The 25,758-nt window shown below is 58.0% G+C and overlaps 1 protein-coding gene across 1 annotated transcript in view; it reads right to left on the minus strand.

The window, feature by feature from the left end:
• Positions 1-25,758, minus strand: part of KDM4B (lysine demethylase 4B) — a 120,792-nt gene that overhangs the window by 19,893 nt on the left and 75,141 nt on the right. Inside the window, 4 exon segments of the mRNA XM_070373876.1 lie at positions 357-458; positions 6,590-6,786; positions 24,649-24,753; positions 24,755-24,787. Of these exon segments, the coding sequence (XP_070229977.1) occupies positions 357-458; positions 6,590-6,786; positions 24,649-24,753; positions 24,755-24,787 (437 nt within the window).

Consider the following 25,758-nt stretch of genomic DNA (forward strand, 5'->3'; position numbering starts at 1 on the left):
AGAGGGAGACGCATCAGAGGGGAGGTGAAATGATGCAAGGGAGAAGCCCTGGGCTGTGCGCTCTGCCCAGAGAGACCCCAGACAAGCGCCCCCCAGGAGGGCGGGGGAAGCAGGCCCCTGGGTGGGGTTGGCTCCTGGGGGCAGGGGCAGTGGAGGGAGAGAGGCCTGGGGGAGGGGAGGATGATGGCGAGGGTGGGCAGTATCAAGCGGGTGCGATGGCAGCTGGCGATGAGATGCAGGTATGGATGGCTCTAAGAGCCTCTGTATGGAGGGCCCCGGGGAGACAGGAGTGTGAACCCGGGTGGAAATAGCGGCTGGTGGAAAATGCCTGCGTGACGGACAAACGGTGCACTTACGAGAGCCCCGGCCTCCTGGTCTGCTCTTTCTTCCTCTCTAGACTGGGTTTTCTCTCCTCCTCAGTCTTTTTCCAGTGTCTGTTTTCCTTCAGACTAATTTGTCTAGAATGTAAACGTCAGGGGGTTTTTCTCTAGGGCTCGTGTTAACCCCAGATGGCTCACTGCAGGGCCTGGCCCCGCCCGGGCTTTCCCTGCATTTTCTCCACCCGCAGGAGCTCTGCGCCCAGAGCCTGCAGTGACCCCGCGACCCTTCGTCTAAGCTGCACCCGGCCCCCAACCCCTGCCCCTGCCTCCAGGGACTGAGGGAAGTCCTCGGGCCCCAAGTGAGCATCCCAGATAAGGCTGAGCTGCAGCTTCTTAGTGAAAACCAGGGTTAAAAAGAAGAAGGGAAAGCGATAAGGGGGGGGCAGGCTGCAGGTTAGTGGCCAGGGCTCCTCTGCCAGGCTCAGGGCTAGGGGGATGTCCCTGCCAGTTCCCAGAGCCTTCCAGGGAGGGGACAGAGCAGCTTAGAGACCACGGGAGGTGTGTGACTGGCCCAGGAGTTGGGGCAGAGGTGGGGTGGGGAGAGGCGCTGCCTGAGGCAGGGACAATAGACCAGCCCAGGCTGCAGGCTAGGCCTTCCAGCCCGGAAGGTGACGCTCCAGGTGCCCTGGCAGGCTCAGACACCAAGACCTTCCAGGAGAGTCTACGTACTAACAAGGACCAAGCGCTCACTGAGGAACCATCTGACTGGGGCTGGGTGGGCGGGGTGGGCAGGGCCCCAAGGACTCCAGATGCCAGGACCCCACCTCCTCCTGGGGCGTCTGTGGTGGCCCTAGCCCTTGACACTGGCTCCCGGAATGCCTACTTCTAACTGTCCCCTGATGCTAACCACTGACCACTGCTGGTCCTTTGCTTCTGGCTACCTGACCCGCAGGCCCCTACCCCTGGCTGGCAGCTGCTCTATGCCCTGAGCCCAGGCATGGCCCAGTGTGCGACATGCCCTACTTGATGTTGGCAGCATGGACCACCCCGATGACCACAGGTGGGAGTGGGGAGCATTCCAGGGAGGGTGCGTCATGGGCAGAGCATGGCATCACACACAGCATGGCGTGCAGGGGTGCACGGTGATGGGGAGGGGTGCGGGAGGACAGGCAAGCAGGGCAGGGTGGGAGGGAGCCCAAGAGACTCAGGCCCACCAGGGGACACTCTCCACACTGGGTGAAGCCCTGACTCAGAGACAGGCGGGAAGCTGCGGGCTTTTCACCCGCAGTCACCTGAAGGCTTCTCTCAGGATCTGGGGATGCCGCAGGGCCGGGTGCCCAAGTGAACCCCTACACTGGCCACCACACCCAGAAGGGTGTCCTCCTCCTGCCAACTCACCTGGCCTCTGTGTCCTGCAGCACGTCTCCTCCCCCCACCTCGAACCAGCCCCAGAGGCCACTTCTGACCCTGCCCTGCCCACTTTCAGGGTCCCTAGAGAGCCCAGACTCTCCTCAGCCCCCAACTCATTACTGAGGGGCTTCCCCAGTGGCTCAGCGGTAAAGAATTCGCCTGCCAATGCAAGAGACACAGGTTCAATCCCTGATCCAGGGAGATCTCACAAGCCGCAGGGCAACTAAGCCTGTGCGCCCCAACCACTGAAGCCCATGTGCCCTAAAGCCCGTGCTCCACAAGAGAAGCAACCACAATGAGAAGCCCACGTATCGCAACTGGAGAGTAGCCCCTGATTGTCATAACTAGAGAAAGCCTGAGTAGCAATGAAGACCCAGCACAGCCACAAATATATAAATATATAAAATCAGAAAACACACCACTGGGCTCAGAGCTCTGTCCCCAGCACCAACCCCACAGCAGCTCCTGGGCCTGGACTCCCCATGGTAAGTGAAACCAGGCACAGAGCTGGAGGCAAAGGGCCATGCCCTCCGGCAAAGAGGACAGCAAAGCGAACGCTGCATGCAAACAAGAATCTGTTTCGTGAGAACAGAAGCTGGGAACAACACTGGGAGGATCTGGGGCTAACTTTCTGACAGCTGGAGGAGGTACGTCACCTCACACACCCTGATCACTGTCTGGCTGCAACAGGACCCCTGGGGCCACCTCCATAGTATGTCTGTCTGATCCCATAAACATAGTTCGTCCATGAACAACTGATCTGCTTGCGCTGCATTCTTTGCTTTCTCGTCCGGAGTCAGTAACTGGTCTCCTATCCCTGATGCTTAGTGTTCTTAGCTATCTCCCAGTTCTCGGTGCGGCCTCCTGGGCAGGGGTCATTTGCTTCTAAATGACAATCCGGGGCCACCCCCTTATCTGCGGCTGCCTTGGACTCTCCTGGATTGGATCCAGTTTCCTCAATCGCGTGTCTCTCGCAGTTGATGCTCTTGTTTAGCTGGAGCACATCCCCCAGCAGCTTTCTCAGGTAGGAGGGGAAACCTGGGACTTGCTCCCTTTCCACACGTGGTTGGTAATTTGGCCGGGTCCATGCTTCTGGGCAGGGTGGTCCAGGCAATGGACCTGAAATGACTGCTCTCCTGACCTTTGAGGCCCTTGTCCTTCGTCTAGTAGCTTGCAGCATCACAATCGCCAAGTTCGATTCCATTTGGGCCCTGTGTTCTTTCTGTTGACCTGTTTATTTGTTCCAGAGGCTTGGGTGTCTTCTGTTTAACCCATGTTGTGAAGTGTCTCCCAATCCACCTCTTATATCTCTTTTCTCTCTTAAATGCCCAAGTGCCATCTCTTCTAAAAGTCTTTTTTTTTACACAGCAGGTTCTTCCATAAATGTCAAGCCACCCACTTTCTCAGAGAAGAAGTAAGTTTTCTTCTGCTCACTGTCAGCCTCTTCTGTGAGGTCCTGCTTTTTGTCTGAGACCCTTTTGCACTGAGTTTCCTCAGAGGTTTAGGGGGCAGCCCATAGTCATGGGCTTCTGAGAGGCCAGGAGGTGATGGTGGGGGGAGGGCTCAGGAGCACGGCAGGGTCAGGGTGGCCAGTGGGAGCAAGCTGGAGGTGCAATGGTGTCCAGTCTGGCCAGGGCATCAGGTGCAGGGAGGAGGGGAGACCAGGCCAGCCCCTCAAAGGTCTGGGGGCAGCAGAGGGGACAGGGATGTCCTCTCTAACTCCTCATTTCCATGGTGAGGGAGGATGGTAGGTAGAGAGGAGGTGGGTGGGAGCTGCAGGGCTGGATAAGTGAGGCTGGCGGGCTCTTGCCTCCTATGGAGGTAGCTGGAGGTCCCACCAGAGGCAGCAGCAGAGGCTGGGGAGGGACGAGGACCATGTACTCAGAGAAGAGCACACCCCTCTCAACTGAGCCTGGCTACTCAGATGCTCTGTGCAGGGTGCACATGAGGGGCAGGCGGAACACACACCTGCGGCAACATGTGGGTGACGCAGCGCTCGTTGGAAATAATCAGGAGCCGAGAGGAAAAGACTGTCTACATATGGAGAAGGGCTGCTCAGGCAGGAGTGGGGGTGGGGGAATGAGGCCAAGACACCAGCTGGGCAGAGCACCAGCAAGGACAAGGTCACAGGTCATGGGTCCTGTTTGTCACAGGGTGGGGTAAGCTCACTAGACAAGATTTAGGGATTAGAAGTAAATCCACAGAGAGCGTGGTTTTCTCCCAAAGGGGCCAATACCAGACTCTGCTCTGCAGTGACATTTGGGGTGTGGTACTGGGAGAGGGGGCAGCTTGATGAGCTGTCTGAGCCAGGACCGAGGAGCCACTGCAGTGACCCAGAGGAAGTGGTGAGGGTACACAGGGACGTGGGGGGCAGGTGAGGAGCCCACCCCAATGGGGGCGTGTGTGGTTGTCACACTTCGGGGGGTGCTCCTGGCATCGAGTGGGTGGAGCCAAGGATGCTGCTCCACCCCCGCCAGAGCCTGGATGGTCCTCTCAGAGGATGTTAGCAGGCCTGGAGGGAGACCCTGGTCTAGGGATAGACCCAGGTTTATCCCAATCTGAGAACGTTGTCTCAGCGTTCCCCGCTACTCCTGACAGCCCGAGTGAAGGAGAGGCTCTCTTCTGATCTCTTCCGTCGTCTCTCTCCCCCAGTCTGTTCTGTTCCCCCCAATCTGGCCCGAGACAAGGATATTCTGGTGGTGCCCCCCGCCCCCCGCAACCATCTCTCCAACAAGGGAGGCTCAGGAAGCCGGTGGCCCTGGAGGCCAGGCACAGCTGGGTGAGGCAGGGCGGCCACGCGGCCAGAAGGGAAGCTCACAAGGGCCTCTGCTGCTAGCGGGGGGCCTCAGCACCCAGCTGGGGCTTGGGGCTCCACACCTGAGCCCTTCATCTGTCAGCCTCTTCACAGAATGCCCCCCGACAAGTGGGGGACTGGGCCTTATCTTACATACTAAATGTATCCTTGGGAACACGACCTAATTGGTCATTCAGTCCCAGGCTGGCACACCGAGAGAGAAGGTGGGAAGGAGCCCTGTGCTGTGGGACACATTGGCGGGGGTGGGGTAGCGAGGCCGCGGGGTTCCTCCTCTGTACACAGAAGGTTCCAGAATGGTCTGGCCCGAGGCCTTGTCCTCGTCCTCTGGGCAGGCTCCTCTCACAGCCCCTCATCCCTTTTCTCCCTGGAGTGAAGCCCTGAGTCGCTCCACTGACCAGTTAGCCTGAGCCACCACCAGCCAACCATCCTGCAACGCTGGATCAGGTTGGGAGCCGGCAGCTAGACAGTCAGCAGGCTCACTTCTCGCTCTTGGAAGAGAGAAGGAGCCACCCTGAGGCAGTGCTCTCGGGGAGGAACACACAGGAGAGCGGGAAATCAAAGAGAGAAACAGCAGAAGCGATCAGCAGAGCGCCTCCCTCCCTCGGGCTGTCAGGAGCAGCGGAACGCAGGCGGAGGCAGCATTCTCAGAGAGGCGGTGACAGCATACAGGAAGGAGACCAGCCCCAGGGGGAGAAGACGCTGGGCGGTGTGACCACTCAGCCAGGACTGTTTCTCCGAGTGTCGGCAGAGTGTGGGGGGCCGCCAGGGAGGCACTGCCCAAGGAATGAAGTGGCCGAGCCCCCCCACCCCTCAGGAACCAGGCTCTGGGGAGGCACCATCCGAGGCCAGTGGGGACAAGATCTGCCAGCAGTGACCAAGGGCCACAGACAGAAGCCTCTCAGAGGCCCGATCTGCTCACTGTCTGTTTTGGTGTCGCCCGTAAACTGGGAATGGTGTTCATGTTTTTCAGTGGTTCAAGTTAAAGGATAATAACAGTCTGTGGCATGTGGCAATGGTATGAAATTCCCACTCCAGTGTCCATACATAAAGTTGTATTGAGACACACCACGCTCACTGTTAACAGACCGTCTACAACCCAGGGTGACCTCCATGGAGCTGAGAGGTCACAGGAGAGCGCGCTGGGCCTCAAAGCCCAGACACAGACACATGTGATGCTCTGGGCTGCCCGACCTGCTAGCCATGCCCCAAGCTCGGTGAGGACCCGCTGACCGTTCCTTGGGCACCAAAAAGGAATCTGTTTCAACTCTGTCCATGGGCAGCTCAGGCCCCGAGAGCCGCGATATTCCCAGAGAAAGAACACGATGGAGATGGACAATTCCGAGGCTGCACGATGCTGTTTTGCCCTGCCACCCACAACCCCCCGGCCAGATGCCAAGCACAGATGCCAGGAGGGGGTGGCCACTGTGCCCTCTCCTTCCCCACCTGACACTAGGCAGGAGCTGGGCAGGAACACACATACTGGATGGAAGGAAGGCTTGGAGGAGGCCTCTGAGGTGGAATGCGAGGCGGACAGCATCCAGGCGACAGGTCTGTGTGGCCACCCCCGGAACCCCCATAACCACTGTCCGCAACCAGGATGCAAGAACACATTACCCGAGGCACCAGAACAAGCAGCCACAGACATGCTGGGCAGGAGTGAGGCTCCCATCTGGGTGGGGGGAGACCTCAGGCCCCACGGCTCCTGTCCTTGCTCAAGAGTCAAGAAGGGTCCTGCAGCCCCAGTGCAGAAATGAGGCTCTGCAGGACAGTGACCCAAAAGCCTGAGACAGACACTGTGTGGGGCCCTGAGAAGGCAGACAAGGAGTGAGAGGGAACCCGAGACCCCGACAACATAGACAGCGCGGGCGGCAATGCCCTAAGAGCTGGAGGAAGAAGTCAGCCTGAGAATACACTTTGCTTCCGAAGCAGGAGAAATGGTGGAGGAGGGAAGCGGTGGGCGGTGGAGGGGGAGGAGAGACGAGAAGAGGGAGAATGGGGGATCGCCGGCCTGGAGGAGCAGCGGCCGCAGCGGCGGGCAGCTCACCTGCGCAGGAGCTTGGCCTTGAGCGAGGCCCGGGAGGCGCTCCAGGTACTCAGCTCGGGGCTGCTCAGGGCCGTGGGCCGTGTGTGGTCCAGCACCGTCAGGTCTTTGCCCTGCTTCCACAGCTCGTAGCGTTCCGGCTGCAGGATGCGCACGAAGACGTCCATGGAGATCTTGACCATGTCCTTCCGGCACGTGCACTGCGTGGGGGCAGGAGAGACAGCTGAGCCCACGAGCCGCGACCCCACCCCACCCGCGGCACGCCGAGCCCACCCTGTCCGAGCCGCGAGCCCACACCACCCGACGCGCGCCGGGCCCACCCTGTCCTCCCAAGCTCTCTCACGAGATAGGAAAGGGCGTCTTCTCATCCGGTGAGGGGGGGAGGGGACGCTGCTGCATCCCCACTGGGCGCCCCTGGCCCACCCCCCGGAGTCACACCCCATCTGCACACAGTCCACTGCGGTGCTTAGACCCACTCAGGAGCCCAGAAGCCAGGTGGTTTGAGCTTCGGCCGCCTGAAGTCACTTCAAACCAAAACCTGCCCCCAGTCAGACGTACGCACCCTGACCAGGTAAAATGCCCGTGCAATGTTTTATAACAGCGGTGATTACAAAGGTTAGGAAGAGGGGAAAGCTGTCCATCTCCATGGGGCAGACAAAGAAGTGAAGGTGATGTGGAGAAGGTGCTCACACAGCCCAAAGTCCCTGCCGCCGGCTTCAGGGGAGGAGGCTGAGAGTCTGGGAGGCTTGGCACTGGACCCCAGGCGGGCAGAGCTTGCCGCAATGCCAGCCTGGCCAGGGGAGCCCCTTGTGCCCGGGCACGGTAAGCGAGGGGCAAACAAGCCTGAGGAGGATGGGCTGAGATGGGGTCCTTCCGCCCCCTCCTCTGCTGTGTAGACTCTCAACACCCCAACAAACACACACCGTGTGTTCTTGGAGCCTCTCCCTTGTATCGCACTGTCAGAAGCGCCCAGGAACCAGGACCCAAGCAGGAGCCACCGTGGTCATCCCAGGGAGCTGGGGGCTGGAGAAGCCCAGCAAGGACTGCAGAAGCTGGGCTCAGGACAGCAAGCCTTCAGTCAAGAGAAGGAAGCCAGGCAGCCCTGGCCTCCCGCTTACCTGTGGGCCAAGGCCATGGGCGAGATAGTAGGAGGGACAGAGGGGACCACTGTTTAGGGCAGGGCTGGTGACCTGCCCACAGAGAGTGGGAAGGACCAAAGTCTGGAAGCTTCCAGCTCCATGGGTTACTGAGCTCTGCGACAACCTCTCAGCTCTGTCGTCACTTGGGAAGCAGCAAGACCAACTTATAAACGCGTGGGGGTAGGCGAGTGCCAGTAAAACTATTGCCAAAAAAGGCAGAGGGCTGGATGTGGCACAGGCCATGGTTGGCCAGCTCCAGATGTAGACTCCAGGGCGGGGATCCCCAGCCCAATACTGGTCCACAGCTTGTTATTAACCGGGCTGCCCAGCAGGAGGTGACCAGGAGGCAAAACAGAAACCATCCCCCATTCTCAGGTCTGTGGAAAAATTTCATCTTCCACGAAACTGGTCCCCGCTGCCAAAAAGGTTGGGAACCACTGCTGGAGAGGAAAGGCCAGCTTCAGGGAGAGGCGCTTCCTCGGGGTGGGCTTGACCTGGGGGGCTGTGCTCGCCTTCCTCTGAAGGGGCATGGTCCTCGCCTTCTTAGGGGGCCACACCTGTCCCAAGAGGAGGGTGCAGGAGGAGGCCGCAACAGGAGGCCTCAAGGCAGCTGCCCCTGGGGACACCTGCACTGCCGCCTCTGCAGCTCTGCTCCAATGCCCGCCTGTCAGAGAAACAGGCATAGGAGATGCTTATTCCCAAAACCACAGTTTAGAAATGTCGCAGGATTTTTATTTCCCAGGTTGAGTGTGTGTGCACACGCCTTCGCAGGTAAATGCAAGCGTGTGTATGGATGCGCATACGTATGAATGCATTTATAATTGAATATGCACTTATTTTTTCATCCCGTACAATTTCAAAGGATGTTATGAATGCATTTCCATGTTAAATGTGCGTCTTGCCTCCGTGTACAACCGTCTCCATGTACAACCACCTCCGTCACCGCCACTTTCTCAATGGAAATGAAGGGAGCAGAAGGAAAAGACTTAATTGAATGCAGCAATTATGTACCTACCCTGACAAGTCCTTCCCAACCTCCCTCAGCTGGCTCAGAAACTGTGAGATATTTACAACCTGGAAGTCTGAGGATGCTGGGCAGGGAGGTGGGGGGCAAATGCGGCATTTTTTGCAGCCTCTATTCCCCAACCCTGCCCGCTCCCAGGCCAGATCTGGGAGCTCAGCGTGGGGACAGCAATAAGCCAACCACCATCAAGTGGGAGGGAATACTTACGACCCAGCGATTTCCAGCAAACTCAATTCATTTAATGAAAAATTGCACAAGAGAGAGAGGCTGGCAGTACAATCTGGCTGCGGAGTGGCAGGGGTCCAGATGGTGCCCGGGTTCCGGGATCCTGGCCGGCTGCGGCCTGGCCGGCGTGGCCACCAACAGCAGCTTGAGGGATTTGTATCGAGTGGCCATGCAATCGCTTTTCCTTAAGTGATTAATAAAAGCACCCCTGTGCCCTGGAGGGGATGGAGCGGGCCTGGGGCATGTCACCATGGCCTATAGCCCAGCCAGGGTCAGCGCTGGGAGCAGCAGCCCTCATGTCTCCATGAGGTCCTTGGTGGGGCCGGGCGGGGCTGGTCGCTGGTGGGCATGGAGGTGCGAGGAGCATGGGCACTGGGGAGGAAGCAGTGGGAGGGACGGGGGCAAGGCCCCACAGGTCCTGGGGGACAGAAGGGACACCTCTGGTTTAGGACAGGGCAACAGTCACCTCCATGGGCAGAGCAGCTGAGCCCAGGGTTGCAGACACCATAGACCCATCGCCTTGTTTCAGCTCACAGTTTGGCAGAGGAATCTGCTAAGACCAGCGAAAAGAACTTGCAGGGCTGAGCACACCAGAGCACCCCCTCACCCCCACAGCCCCTACCCTTGCCGTCTCCTGATTTATGACCCCTGCACAGTGGAACTGCCCACAGCGCTGTTTCATTTGGGCCTGTGAATAAGGATGGGGCCATGAGCTGCAGGGCTAGCCTGGAAAGAGGGCTCGGGCCATGACCCTCAGGGCAGCCCATCTGGCTCCCAGCCAATCCTGAGGCCCTGCCAGAGCCACTAAAACTGACTGCGTCTTCTGCTGTCCCTCCAGCGCCTGTGCTCAGCAGCCCTGTCAGCTGGGACCAGCCGGAGAGCATTCTCCCCGGGTGCCTGCCAGCTATTAGTTCTGATGGAGAGATGGGCTGGAAGGGGAGAAGGACTGCTGGCCCCCTGTAGCCTGAGCGTGCCCCAGGGGCCTCTGTACCTTAAAGACTTGGCCACCAGAGCTGCAGGGCGGGGCTCCCGTTTTGGAGCATCCTGCACTGGGCAGCACTTGGGGCAGAGGCCATCCGCAGATAGCAGGAGCAGAGGGAGAGGAAGGGACTGGGGTGGACACACGCTGCACGGGGCCTGGGTCCCATGGCCAGGACGCGAGACACGCTGCATTGGCTGTGGGTCCCTGCCCGCCTCCAGGGTGGGCCTGTCCACAGGGGGCTCTGGGCCCCCATTGACTGGGCCCCACCCCAAAATTCTAAGCCCAGAACTGTGGCCTCTCCCCATGTTGCAAGTAGAGGGAGACAGTGCCCCAACACTCAGAACAAAACAGGCTCAGACGCAGCCTCTCATCAAGGGGGTCCGACAGCCCCACAAAAGCACAGCGCAGAGAGCCCTTGACCGGCCAAGTTAATTAACCAGCGGGACGCAGAAGGAACAGGGCTGTTTAAAGTGACAGCAGAGAGGAGACACGAGGCCTCCGCCCCCAATCCCCCCACCAGAGGAGGAGGGACAGGATGACCCCCCACCTGCCCTGGCAGCAGACAGCGGCAACCTGCAGAGCGGAAGGCTGGCAACAGCGAGGGTGAGGGTGCAGCTCTGACCGGCGGAGAGGAGGCCTCCCCTCCCAAGGGCCACATCCAAGGGTGTGAAATCCAAAGACTGTCCGAGGCATCACAGAAACACACTGTGTGTGCACACACACCACGTGCACACACCTCGGGACAACTCTAACCACACCACTCTACACCCGTGGACCGACTAGACAGGTGTGGAGCCGGCAGACAGCCCTGCGGGGGCTGGTGACTAGTTCAACTACAGAAATGGTCTCAGGAGGGGTCTGCTGTCATAAGAATACAGCATGCACAATCACAATTACAGTACAGTCCCAGTTACAACCAAAAACCTTCAGAGAAAGCCAAGGGCATTTGTCAAACCCCAACCACAGTTCTTTTGATGGGAGAATGGGGATTAAATGATTTTGTGGCTTTTTTTCTTTCCAAATCTCTTTATTGAGCAGGTACATCATTTAAGTTGGTTGAGAGCCAGGCAGATAATGGAATCTGGCCTGCCACATTTTTTTGTAAATAAAGTTTTATTGGCACATGGCCCTGGCTACAGTCACATTAATGCTGATACCACAGAGCCAAGCAGTCACACAGAGACTGGAAGGCCCCCAAATCCACAAATATTCACTATCTTGTCCTTTACAGAAAGTTTGAAAAACCTTGATTTAAGTCACAGAATCCCTTTTATAAGGTATCCTGAAGCCTTGACCCCCTCAATGTGTCTGTACATACAGAGAAGGAATTAGGAGGTGAAGAAGGTTAAATGAGGTCAAGAGGCTGGGGCCCTAACTCTAGTAGAACCAGCGTCCTTATAAGAAGAACAGGCTAGACAAACAGGACTCTGGCCCCTGCCACCCCCAGGGTGAGGACACAGCAGGAAGCTGGCAGTCCACGTACCAGGACTGGAGTCCCTACCAGGAAGCCAACCCCAGTGGCACCCTGGTCTCAGGCTCCCAGCCTCAGGAAATGTGAAGGATAAATATCTGCAGTTCAGCTGCCCAGTTATCAGTACTGCGATCCAGCAGCCTGAGCTGACAAAAGACAGGCGTCTATGTGGAAACCTACTATGGGCCCGGTGTTCACTGAGGAGAGTGAGCTGCACACTCCCCACCACCTGCTGCCAGGATCTGGTGCTCACAGGTGCTAGGAAGCACCTAGAACCTGGCAGGTGGAGGCCCAGCCCTGGAATCACCTCTTTCAGGCTGCACCTGCCTTCATACCAGCAACCCAAGCCAGCTGCTCTTGGGAGAACACACCCTTACCCCTAGAGCTCATTAGGACCTTGGTGGGCCTGGGCCAGTGGCGCACACCCCCTAGCTGGGCCTGGACCCCATCTCAAAGGGGACCAGGAGGCTGGACAAAGGGACCAGCCCCATGTAGTCTGCGGGCACCAAGTCTGCTTCTTACAGAGGTGCTAGCTCCTAACCTCAAGCCACAGATCTCACACATTCTGCCAGGCCAGCCCGAGGTTTTCTGAGTTAACAACGCCAATGCTCACAAGTGAAGGAACACAGGAATCAAGGCCCCTGAATGACACCTAAAGAATGAAGGGGTCAGTCCCTCAGTCACCTCGCCAGGGCGTCTGGCAGAAGACACAAAAGGGCCAGTCTTGGGGGTGAGTTTTATTCTCTTTCTCATGCTGGTGGGTGTGCAGGTGGGTCCCTTTTCTTACTGAATCCACCCTAACACGCTGCACCCACCAGCAGTCATGTTCTAGTCATGCCTCAGAGAAGCATCTAGGACGAGGCCCCGGGTCCAGGCTTGGCTCCCTCTCACCTCAGAGCAGGACGGACAGAAACCTTCCTGGAGCTTCAGAACAGTCTAACAAGCACATTCCAACACTTCAGCTTCCTGAGGTTTGGATGTTTAAAAAGACAGGCTCTGATCTAAATTAGATTTGGCAATTGAAGCCGTAAAGTCCCAGAGCAAAATGGTTTCCCACTTTCAGCTCCCACATTGGAACCGTCACGCCCTCCTTACTACTCAGGCTAAATGGCTGTGCCCCGCAGCCCAGCGACAGGCCTGGCCCTGCAGCACTTCCAGGGAGATGGGGAGAAACTTCCTTAAATACCTGCGGAGGGGAGCAGGAACTCAGGGCCAAGACGGACCACACCCCCCGAGGTCCAGCTGAGCTACCCCCTTGGCTGAAGGACCAGGAGCCCGCTGTGCGCTCTTCCAGTCCGGCCCCTCCAGTTCTGGGCACTCTCTGCCTTTTCAAGGCCCTGGTGGGGGGTAGGGGGGCTCCTCCTGCCTCCTCCCCCTCCCCCCAGGTACTGAGCCCCAGGGACTCGCCAGGGTCCCCAAGGACCCCAGTGTACATGTGGCAAGCCTGCTTCAGTTCTGCAGAAGGAAGGGATTCAGAAAGAGAAGGGGGTGAATGGGGGAGGGGAGGGGACAGAGGGGCTGGGAAGGAAGCGGGCAGGGAGGATTCAGGGGCATCAGGGTTTCCACACAAAGCAGCACCCTAGCCGCTGGGGCCTGGGCTGTTCCCCACACAGGGTGCCCCCAACAGGGCGCCTCCTGCCATGGAAGCACCCACCTATGTGAACCCCCTACCCCACAGCTCGACCCCATCACAGCCTTGTACAGAAGGCCGAGTCTTGACAGCACCTGCCAGAGGCTCAACAAGACACACGCCTGTCACTTCCAAATGACAAATGGTGAGTTACAACCGTGGAGTTCAGGGGCCCTGGGCCTGCTCCAAGTGCCCAGCTGGGGCAGGGGGGTTGTCACCCACGTCAGAAGACTGCCGCATCAGAGCAGTGACATGAGTGCCTGGGTCCCGCAGGGCCTACAGCCGAGTTTGAGGACAATGAGCAAACGGGCAGAGCAGAGGTCTGCCTCTGGTGATCAGAGCAGGAAGCCAAGCAGCACAAATAGACTTTTTTTTCTCTCCATAGCTTGAAAAAACAGAAATGAGAATTGTTGTGTGGGTTAGAGAGGATGGCCCCTGGGGTCCAGCAGCGCTTGACATGAGCTATCCAGGCAGAAAAAGAAGGGTGCCCCACATGGAGGGCATGGAGCAGTGGTGCCTCCTGGGGACTCCTGGTTCCTCTGGGGAAGGAAGCTCTTCGTTTCTGAGCTGCAGGGCCCAAGTAAAGCCAGGCCTCAGTGGAGAGAGAGGAGCGGGGGGCCCCCATTCCATTCCTCTGTCCACCCTTAATCATCTCTGGCCTTGATCCTTGACAAGGTCCAACTCCAACTGCTGTCCCTTCCAGGCCCATGAAGCTCTCCCTCGAGCCATCCCACACCCATGGCTGCCGGGCAGGAGGAGGCCAGTACCATGGCCAGATGGTTGGGGTCTAAATGAGCCATTTCCTGCTCTCCTGAAACCACAGCTAAGGGATTCGTAAGACATGTGTGCCTGGGGCTGCATGGTGTACCAAAAGGACGTAATAAAGAAACTTCAGAACACAAAGAGGATTCAAGAAGTTTCTAGAATGGAGAAACACCTGCCACCCACCCAGGATGGGGGACTGGAAGAGCAGCTGGCTTTCTGCCACGGTAGAGAACAAAAACCACGCATGAGTCAGACCTCCAAGTTCTGGAGGAAACCATCGCCCACAGAGACTCCACACCCAGCCAAACCATCAGCCCTGTCCTCAGCAGCAACTCCTGGGAAAGTGCCTCAGACCCCAGGGTCAGCCTTTCCACTGTGCTGTTTTTCTGCCCTTTTTGTTTGTTCTCTATTTTCAGAGGCAGAAAGTCTCAAAACGTTACTGCTCTGCTCCTTTCTCCGAAGTCCCCGGAGGATGCCTACTTCCAGTGTAAGGTCAGAGCAGGGTGTCCACAGAGAAAGGGAGTGTGGGTTCCTTCCAGCACCCTGGCATCCTACCCTTCCCCAGGGCTTCCCAAGACATGCCCAGCCACTGACAGTGCTGGAGTGGGTCCCACTGAATCCGGGGTCCCCTCAGCAGGCATTTTGCTAAATGTAAAGAAGGCATCAGAAAGCAACATCCCACAAGCTCAGATATGCGGCCTGCACCTTCCTTGGGAGGGTGGCGCTGGCTTGCCTTGGAGACAAGGATCTTGTTTTAGGGTCAGGATGCCCCAGTACTGGGAGCTTTGCTTAGTGATCTCATTTCCAACCGTGACGGCACGAGGCTGCAGATCCTCTCCTCGGGCTCATGCCGTCAGGGTTGGAAATGGGATCACTAAGCAAAGCTCCCAGTACTGGGGCATCCTGATCCTAAAAGAAGACCCCTCCAACACTCCCTCCTCTTCCTCTGGACCTCTCCCCTCCAGGCCCCCTTCCTCCCATTCATCTGTACCGTGAAAGGCATCCTGGCTGCTCGCTGTCTGGTTCCCCAGCCTGCTACTGCATTCTCAATGCCTAAGGAATTACGCTTTACAAACTGTAATAATCCCCAGCAAAACTGAAATCATATAAAACGACGTGCTTTGGGAAAGTGTAATGAAAGATCAAATGAAAAACCTACTGAAAGCCAGACCTTCATTTAACACCTCAGCACAAAAGGAAACTCTGCCCTCATGTCAAGCCCCACAGCCAGGAGAGGGGTTTCCGCTGACCCCGCCCTCACGTGAGACACTCCCTGACCCCAGCCTGTTCCTGGTGACCCTGAGGCCCCCCGTCTGTGGGTCTCCCTGGTTAGGACTTCAGACAAGACCCCCTGAAGGCACTGCCAGGGGCTCTGTATTCATCTCAAGCTGGGGGCCTCTGGGGAACAAACACACAAAAACCAACCGTGAAGCCACGCATTGGACCAAACCATTTGGGCCCTGAGGCCTGAGATCTAAAGAATGCAGGGGCCCAGGATTCAGGCGGATCCTCACCAGAAGAGACTGAGGGCTCCCTCCCGTCTCCTGGCAGGTGTTCACCAATGCGCCCCTCCCCGGCCCTGCCCCCACACGGAGAGCCCAGAGCTGCACAGAGATGCAGCTCAGGACGCACTGGGGGAACAGCCAGCCCCTCGCAGGGTACAGAGTCTGAGGAACAGAGGGCAGCAGACACTCAGCCCTGCTCCGCTCCCCGACCCCACTCCATCCCCAACCCCAAAGTTCCCACTTTCTACTTGCAGGCATATCCCCTGCATCCCCACACAAGCCAGAGGCATCCTGTCCTCCCAGAGAAGACCCGCCCACCACCATTCCCACGTGCCTCCCCCTGGAATGCAACACGCGACCAGCCCCTCAATCCTCTCGGGGTGCAGTGTTTCGGTGCCTGGATGGACGGCCCATCCGCACGTGGGCATCAGGCCATCTCCAGTTTCCTGCCACATGGTTCAGAACCCACAGGCACTGAGTTAACACAGCCCTGGCCACGGTGACTATTAACTTCCCTCACTCGGCAGACTCTTTGCTAACGGCAACCATCTCCTTGTCTCCTGATGGATGTGACCTGCTTTTTCCTTTCCGTTCTACTTTCTTTACTCCACGTGTTAAGTCCACAGTATTCAAAGCTCCTATTCTGATAGAAACCCCCCCTCACATCCCTACGGCCCTCCCGACCTTGGGGTGTCTGCCCTCAGTTCAGGGTTCCCTGGGCCTCTGAGCTGCAGAAGGCATCACAAAGGGAGAAGGACCTGGGCAGCCACTAATACTCACAGTCACCCCCGACTCCAGGTACACAAATGCCCCAACTCGTGGAGGCAGAGGATGGGGTCTGGGGCTGTAGCAGGGGCAGGAAGCCAGAGCTCTCCCACTGAGGGTAAGACCCCTCTGTGCTGTAGGAAGCGGGTGGGAAGGACCCCGGGGGCACTCTATGAAGAGTCACTGTACTCCCTACAAGAAGCTCCTGTGGGGCACCTGCCCCCCCCCTCCACCAGGGGCCAGGAAGTAGGCAACTGGGGGCCCACTGGCACCTGATCCCTAGGAATGCACACACCCTGCAGCATCTCTGCTGGGGGTGACCGGCCCTCCACCCCTTGTTGGAGAAGCCCTGCTCCAGTCTGGGCAGGGCTGGCAGCATCCTCAGAGGACTTGGGTCACATCCCTGCTCCTCTGGTGGATGGAAGCGTTCAAGACTCTGGTGTATTCATGTCACAGAGTGCCATCAACAGGGGAGAGGGCCTGAAAGCCACAGGATGTTGTCTCTCCCCAGCCCTGGAGGCCAGAAGTCTGAGATGCAGATGTGACAGGGCCAGGGTCTTGAACGTTCCCTCCTCCAGAAGTCCCTGCTGGCTGATGCTGCCTGTCCCCCACATCGTGCCTGTTGTGGTCTCCCGGAGTCTGAGCATCCCAGGCGTCCTGTCCCCCATCCGTGTCCCTCTCTGTGCAGCTTTTTCCTGTCTCCCAGGATTTGCAGGGTGACTGCTGCTGAGCAGATGCAGACAGGGGAGCAACACACATGCTTCCGAGGGAACAATCCCAGGGTAGGGGCAGGGGGCACGTCAGCCCACAAAGCGTTAAACACCCAGGGACGCGGAAGATCCCCCGCTGAGGAGCTGGCATCTGCCAGGCCAGCTCGCAGCCTGGCCCCCTGTTTCAGATGTAATCACCCACACGCTGCAGCAGGAGATGGGATAACAAACCAGTTCATTAGGAAATCCACTGGAAGCCCTCGGAAGCACTTCATAAACAAAACCATTAGGTGCAGGGCTCCTGCTGGGGAGGCTGCTTCCTGGGGGCTGGGCAAGGTCATAGGTCAAACCTTTGACCCCCAGGATGCTACCCCCACCACAAGGACACTCTCTTTCCTCCTCCACACAGAAAAGCCTCATCCGTGTAGCACTGTGGCTGCAGCCTGGCAGCTGGTCCTCCTGTGAGGGTCCCCACCCCTCTCCCCTTCTCAGTTCAGTTCAGTCACTCAGTCGGGTCCGACTCTTGGCAACCCCATGGACTGCAGCACGCCAGGCTTCCCTGTCCATCACCAACTCCCAGAGGTTGCTCAAACTCATGTCCGTGGAGTCAGTGATGCCATACAACCATCTCATCCTCTGTCATTTCCTTCTCCTGCCTTCAGTCTTTGCCAGCATCAGGATCTTTTCTAGTGAGTTAGCTCTTCATATCAGGTGGCCAAAGCCAAAGCATTGGAGCTTCAGCTTCAACATCAGTCCTTCCAATGAATATTCAAGACTGATTTCCTTTAGGATGGACTGGTTTGATCTTGCAGTCCAAGGGACACTCTAGAGCCTTCTCCAGTACCACAGTTCAAAAGCATCAGTTCTTTGGTGCTCATTTTTTACTATGGTCCAATTCTCACATCTATACACGACTACTGGAAAAACCACAGCTTTGACTAGACGTACCTTTGTGGGCAAAGCAACGTCTCTGCTTTTTAATATGCTGTCCAGGTTTGTCATCGCTTTCCTTCCTCCCTCTCTACCCAGATGCTGATACACCAGGCGCTCTGGGCCATGCTTCCCAGTGGTGTTCCGGCTGCGGACCCCACTAGCCCCTCAGCTCTTCCCTTACCGCAGCCCTTCACCCACAGCCCCTCTGGTGAGGAGGACACCCGGTGGACTTCTCTCCCTCTGTTCTCCAGGTTCCAAGGGGAGCCAGCCCACCTACCCTCTGCAGAAACCTCGCCAACCCAAGTCGCAGTGTTGATCATGGCCAAGAACCAAATTCTGTCCACAGCAGGACAGTAGAAAGGTCCGGGTGCTGGTGTGCCCATGAAGTCCCCTGACCCAGACCACAGCCTGACCTAAGAAAGGCCTCTACGCTTTCCCTGGGCCAGATGCGGCCACTTCTCCCAGAGCAGACCCTCCAGCAGCATCTCTGGGCAATACGGGGTAGATACCTCGGCAGGGCAAAGATGCCCCCCTGAGGAGCCCCGCTGGCCCATGGCTGTCACACGGGGGATCCAATCGCCCTAGGGGACGGACACTGGGTGATATCTGGGATGCCTGTGGTTGTCACACTGAGGGGTTCCTGGCACTGAGTGGGTGGGGACAGGGGAGGGACGGCCCACAGATGGTGCAGTCCTGCAATTCACAGTGCTGAGGGGCAGAAACTCTTGTCCGTGGATCTGAATCACAAGCTCCCAGTTCTCATGGGAAAACGCAGCCAAACCATGAGGACAAGGGGCAGCAGGCCCAGTGGGGTGAGCAAGTCTGCAGCGGCCAGCACCCAGGCCAGAGCCATGTGGTCATGTGCTTGCTGGTGGGGACCACTCAGCGCTGGCAACCCACCAGGGGAACAGCGGCTGAAGTGGTACCGTGAGACGCGGGCAGCCTCCAGAGAGGCCAGCCCAAGAGCACTCAGTGTGTGTCTCTAGGGCCACCCTCTGAGTGGGGAGCCTGAACACAGCTGCCTGTAACCCAGGCGACAACCCCAGGCGGCTGGGCGGGAGGTGGGGGGCTGCAGACAGGAGTGGGGGAGGGGGGCTCTGGGCTTAAGGCGGGGGCCCCCAGAATGAACACAAGCCAGGGGAGCAGAGGGGACGCAACAGACTGGCATGCTCCCTGGGGGAGGGGCTGCAGCTACAATGCGTTTGTGATTCTTTGCAACGACTTCCCCAGAAGACAAACAGAAGGCTTCTCAGCTGCAAAGCTGTCTCGGAGGGCCTTGGGGCATGTATGTCCCCCACCAGCCCCCCAGACACAGTAGCAGAGAGTGGGGCAGGGGTGACAGGTGGGCTCTGAACCCCGGGCTGGTAGAAGTCCTGCCTGCATATGAGCTGGTGGGGGTGTCTCTCTCTGCCTCCAAGGCTGCTCCCCAGACCCATCCTTGGGAGTGTCCTCATGGGGGCACACAGTCCCCAGGGGAGAAGACTCCTTCTCAGGGGCAGAAAGGCTTCCCTCTGAAAAGACATGGGGTGTACCCACGGAGTCAGAACCTCACGATGGGCAGAGACAAAAGTGTCCAAGTGGTCTGTGGGGGTGGGGTGGTGACAATGGAAAAGATGGCAAGACAACTGCCCCCGACCCTCTCTCCAGACCAGGCTCTCACCCCTGCCCAGGGGACATCAGGTCACGATTGGGGGGAGGAGGGAGCTCCCCGCCACCCCCCACCCAAGGTCACAGTAACGCAGGGAGACCCTGCCTGAGACCCCTCCTTCCACATCAGGTCGCACCTGTTCTAGATGGTCAGCGTTAAAGCCACAGTGGGCAGGGAGGTAGAGCGGGGCCGTGCTCTCCGCTCCATTCCTCCCCACACTGCTGTGTGCCTCCTGAGTTCCCAGGGCAGGATATGGCGGGGGACGGGCTTCAAGCTGCTGCAGGGACAGAGTGACAGGAAGCCTGGGGGAGGCTCAGGAGGAGGGAAGCATATTTTATATGGCAATTGACCGCAAACCCTGAGCACTGGCCACCACAACTCCAAAAATCAGGGAGCCAGGGAGGCGCAGTGGTGCCCAGGCCAGCACCTCGGATGTGGGTGGGCCAGAGAAGCATCTGTCCGTCTGGGTGGGACAGACGTGGCTCTGTCCTAGGCCCTCCTCTGCCCGCCCCCACCTCCCCCTATTCTGTCTCCTCCCCTTGTGGGGAGGGGCTCTGGGTTAATCACCCAGAGCAGGCGCAGTGTCACCAAACAGAAGTCAGGCATCCTTGGAACAATGGGGACAATTTGGTTCACATTTCACAGCAGTGAAGTTCGAGGTAGCCCAGGTGGGGGCTTTTAGGGGAGGCCCCCCAACCCAGATCCAGAAGTGGGGGGATGTGGGGGCCAGGTCTTCCCATCCTCCACTCTCAGCAGACATCTTGCCGGGGAGCAGACTTGCCTGGAGGCTGAGCGCTGCCAGGCGGCGGCCCAGACAACGGGCGGAAAACCAGCTAAGCGTGTGGGGCTCCCAGCGTTCAAGCTGGGTTCTAAATCTCTCTTGCTCTGTTTAATCCAAAGTCAACTCCTGCGCCTTGTGGGGCGCCCTCGGTGGAGGCAGGAGGCCCTTGTCAGGCTTCACCCAGTGCCACCCACCGCGGGAACAACGAGACCGCGCAGCTAATCCAATGTGGCGTGCAGCCTTGTAGGACTAATTTGAGCTCAGACCTAAAAGGCTGATGTGTGCACACTTCATTTTCTGCAGTGAAGACGGAGCAGCCCTCTCATCTTCCCGGTTGGTAATCCCACTACAACGCCTGCCTGGGGAATTCTGTTCTTGGAAACGGAGCACAGGCCTGTGGAGGTGGCCCCTGCAGCCCCAGGCAAGCCCTGGACACCTGCCTGAAGGGGGCAGCCAGGCCCGGTCATGAGGCCCAGAATCAGAGCTTGATGCAGGCAAGATCCATCAGGAAAGCTGGAGAGAGAAACGGAGCTGCAGGAGCGGGGTTGCAGAGCTTGGGGAGGAGGTCAAGGGAAAGGGATAGCTCAAGACCAAAGCAGCAGCACGTGACCTGAGGCAGGACTGGCCGCTGCTGGCTCTGATATCAGGCCCTGCTGAGTCCTCAAATTCTACCCCATGGAGCTAACATTGATCAACATTTGGTAAGTTTCCTCGCCCAACACACACACATGATGGGATGATGGGATTACACATTCATGATCCAAAACCTAGTTTCTCCACCCAAAATGCTGTGCCCATTTTTCCATGTCAGTAAACAGTGAACCTAATTTTGTGGCCGCATAATATTCCATAGTCCACCCAGTCCCCCAGTCATGGGTATAAATTTTCCTTGGTTAAAATCAATGAGGCAGCAGCTGGGGGCCAACGTGTTGGAGGGAACAGCCCCTCTGATGCCACAGACCCTGGGGGCTGTGGAGGAAAGAGTGAGGGGGACCCTTCAGCCTTGACTGCCTGGAGCCAGGGTGTCCACAAAATTGATTCTTTAGACCAGGGACTGCAAACTCCCGACAAGAGCCAACAGCAAATATTTTCCACTTTGCAGGTGAGATGGTCCTGTTACGACTACTCAGCTCCACACACGAATGCAAGCAGCCCCTGCACAGCATGCCAATGAGCGGGTGTACCTGTGCCAATAAAACTCTACTATCGGGACTTCCCTGATGGTCCAGTGGTTGAGACTCCGAGCTCCCAAGGCAGGAGGCCTGGGTTCAATCCCTAATCAGGGAAACATCCTGCAACTAAGACCTAGCACAGCCAAATACATAAATTAATTTAAAAAACTTTATCAATGTGAAATGTGAGTTTCATCCAGTTGCATGTGTCACATATAACTTCTTTCGATTTTCTTTTCCCCCACCTCTTTAAAAACCTAACACTCAGCACTCCCCTGGAGGTTCAATGGTTGAGACTCTGAGCTTCCACTGCAGGGGGCGCAGGTTCAATCCCTGGTTTGGGAAACTAAGATCCCGCATGCCACGTGACGTGGCAAGAAGAACAAAGACATCTAAGCATAGCTCTGTTTGCAGACAGTACCAAAAACAGTCAATCAGCCAGGTTTTGTCTGTGGGCCCCGTTTGCTGACGCTGATCTGGAAGAAAGAACAGGCACACCTGAAGTTCACACAGGCTGGCGAGCCCGGGCATTTAGCATTTCATGTGTCAACAGAGAAAATGACAGAAATGGGTCGATGAGGGGAGCGGGGGGTTCAGTGGGAGCCTGAGAAGCTAATGAACCAGCAAGTAAAGAGGTCTCTAGAACCTGGGAAGGGGACGTTCTCCCCCTGGGCTGTGTCTGAGGAATGTGCTAGAAGGGGACACAGATTAGGGGGGCAGGCACTCAGGCTGCAGGGAGAGGCCCCAGCTCAGTGGGAAGGGGGCTCTGGCTGCCCCTCTACCCCACCCACCCCCTCCCTTAAATCCATAGCCCTAGCACCATGGAATCTGAACAGTCCTTTGCCCCTGATACCTCAGCTTGTCATCTGCGAGGCCAAGCGCCCAGGCAGCCTCTCCAGCCTGGACTAGTTACAGGGCCGTGGAGCTCGGAGGGTCACCACCGAACAGCCCAGGAGCTGACATCAGGTGGCCACGGATGGGCACCCCAGGACTAGTGGCCACTCCTGCGGGGGCCCTACCCCAGCTGCCAGGCCCCTGGAACCCTGGGCCGGCTCAGAGCACCACACTGGTTCAGTAATTTCACGCTACGTCGCCCGGCAGTGTAGCGTGGAGCCCCATCTCAGGCTGTACCTCCCAGATGTCACTTGTTTGTGAACACATGGCTGAACCCAAAATTGCTTTTAATATCCGGGCGGTCCCCACTGGCTCCGCAGCAGGGTTGGCTCCAACAGTGCCTCCAGGACAAGCCCCCGCTAGGCTGACAACTCAATCCAGCGCCCGCTGCGGCCAGGCGGCCCTGCACACGTGGAACGCTCGGCGACAATGCGAACACGCCCCGGGAGGTGTAATTATTCCTCTGGATCTAAGCGGACAATCCTGACGTCCCCATTTCTCCTCTTTTAGCCAAGTTGGACTCTCTGCCAAAGACACTCTCACCACGATTTTCTGAATTAAGTCTAAAAGCCCAATGCTTCACATCCTGGGGCGCCTCTCCAGTCTTCCTGGCTGCAAAGCCTGTTTCCTTTCTCAACTGCACTGACACAGCAAAGTTAGAGAGAGAGAGATCATTAGAAAAACAGAGATGAGCCAACCCATCTAGACCGCCAACCCGTCTAGACGGCGCTGTGTAGCAGAGATGTGCCACAAGGCCACCCCCAGAGCTTAATTTTCTTAGTCTTTCACCCTCTTCCCCAATAGCTCAGTGGGTAAAGAATCCACCTGCAATGCAGGAGACACAGGAGACGCAGGTTTGACCCTGGGTTGGGAAGATCCCCTGGAGGAGAAAATGGCAACCCACTCCAGATTGCTTGCCTGGAGAATCCCATGGACACAGGAGCCTGGAAGGCTATAGTGCATGGGGTTGCAGAGCTGGGCACTACTGAGCGACTAAGCACATACAATCTTTCACCCCATTCAAACATGAAATGAAACACATGTTCCCTTTCAGAATGGATCTCATTTAACCCTGTCTACTCCCAAGCTCCAGTCTGTGAACACCCTGAGAACCCTCAGTCTGGGCCTTCCTGCTCTTTGCCACATGCTGCACCTGGATGCCAACTTCCCTCCCCATTGGGCCATATCTCCAGGCCACGATGCGCAACAGTCACAGCCTAGACCCTCTTCTGCAAAGATCTAGGGTCAGGGGTGGGCTGACCAAACCACGATCTGGGCTCGGGGTTCTCCTGGTCCACACCACCCCCACTTCCATGTCTGGGAGAAACCCACCATGCTCCCTAACCCTAGGCCCTGACTCTGAACAGCTGAGTGATTCCATGGAAGACCCCCAGGGCTCTGCTGAGGAGGCAAGTAGGAGGCACCCCGATTTCACTGAATAGGCCCATGCAGGAGGGGCCTCTCCTGCTCCTTGCGCTCAGCGCCAGAGTGAGACGTGTGCACAGCTGGGCCCCTTTCTGTGCTGGAGAGAAAAGGTTAAAGCAGCTGAAGCCTGAGAGCCGGGGCCGCTCAGCCAGAGCCCAGCCGGATGGGTAGAGCTCACTGGCTTCCTCAGGGTGGTCGTGGTGCCAGTCCTGGGAGGAAGGTCACTGGTCCCAGCTGCCAAGGAAGGGCTGGGCCTGCTGCATACCTAACAGCCCTCCTAGCGGCCTCCCCTTCCCAGGGACCTGCCCACTATCCAGCTGCTCCCTGGACACGCCACTGTGGGGCCCCGAGCCCCACTGAGCTGCCCATCACAACCACAGATGGGTGCATGTGGGGGGAAAAAGAAGCTGAGAACAAGCACTCGGGTCAAGCGTCAGGTCTGCAGGCTGATTATCATCACTCTGGGGGCAGGTCGGCAAAGTACTGCGGAAAACAAATGAGGCTCCTGGGCTCTGAGTGACCACTGAGGACGACGAGGCAGCAGGAAGCCCTTGGGCTCGAGCACAGGGCCTGCCCTGCCAGGGCTCTGCTCTCTCTTGCACGTGCACTCACACACACGTGCACGCACACACACACACTGCAGACTGGTAAAGACAGGCTCTGGGGCCGGAGCAAACCCCGCACCTGACCAAGAGGCCCCTCAAGAGTCAACTAACACGGAACAAACCTTCCCTGGCCCCCAGATGGTGGGGGCGTACCTGGGCCTGCCAGGACAGAGGGAGCCCTGAGCCAGACCTGGCCAGGCCCCGGCTGCTGCACACCACCTGACCTGCCCATGCCCTCTTCCCTCCAAGTGAGGAATGAGCTGAGGACACGTTTGCTGAGGATCCAGAAACAGACCCTGATGGAGAGCCTGAGCCCCAGCCTGAATATAAGTGGCTGTCACCTAGGCCCTGGGCTGGGGGAGCAGGTCGGGGGCCAGCGTGCACTCACCTGGGTGGCCACCTTGCCGTAATCGATCCACCGCAGTGTGGCAAAGTTGGTGGACTCGGCGCAGTTGAATCCGTGGTTGAAGCCAGCATGGTAGCCGTAGGGGAAACGTGATCATGAACTCCCCCGCCTCCTGTGTGATCTGGGGAGGAAGGGGCAACAGGTGAGGGATGAGGCCCGGCCAGAAGAAACGCCTGACACGGGGCATGACAGGCTGGCAGCAAAGCCACCAGGAGCCACTGAGGGGCCCAGCAGGGGGATGTGGGCTCCAGGACGTCCCACCAGATGTGGGGACCTGACTTCAGGAGCCAACGGAGTTGGCCAGGTGAAAGGCCAAGGTTCTACAGGCTGCAGCCTGGTTCTCATGGAGCTGGTAGAGCAGGTGAGGCGAGCGGCTGGGGTGGCTGCTACCAGCCCCACCACTCAGAGGCCCCACCGGGCCCAAGGGGACAGTCTGGACTCTCAGACAGGTGAGTTGCAGCGCTAGGATTCTAGGTGCTTTCTGTTTGGGATGGGGGGCGGCTTCTGCTTTGGAGGCAGGTGGTTATCACACCTCCTGTCCACTGTGAGATGTTCCCACATGGCAACAGGGCTGGCAAGGTGGGCCGGTCAGCTCTGGGGAAGCTCAGAGCCCTGGGAGCTCAGGACACGTGTAAGCCTGCAGCACAGCATCCAGTCCTCGTGCGAGGAAGTAGGCCCACCCATGAAACGGCCCCAGATTCTGGCCTGAGTCACCCCACCACTGTGAGCAGGGAGCCTATCCACTAGATCCTAAGACATGGGTCCTTCCAAGTGAGGATAGAGCAACTGAAGTGACGTATCGGTGGGCTGGGAGGACACGTGTCAAGGTCAGATCCCCACAGGAGGAGCTGATGTCTCCAGGCATATTCAAAATGGTCTGGACAACCAGACTCTGGTCCGGCCTCTGCATCAAAGACGCCAAACCCAGGAGCTGGGCATGAGGGATGGGGGATGATGACACCACACAAAGGCGTCCAGTACTGCCGCCCTGAGACTTCGAGGAGGAGGTGGGGGCTGCAGCCTCCTCCCCAGGGCCCTCCCCACTGACCGCCCGCAGCCATCAGCAGTCGTCCCAACAGCAGACTGTTGTGA

This window comes from Bos mutus, chromosome 7 (assembly GCF_027580195.1).
Source record: "Bos mutus isolate GX-2022 chromosome 7, NWIPB_WYAK_1.1, whole genome shotgun sequence".
NCBI lineage: Eukaryota > Metazoa > Chordata > Mammalia > Artiodactyla > Bovidae > Bos > Bos mutus.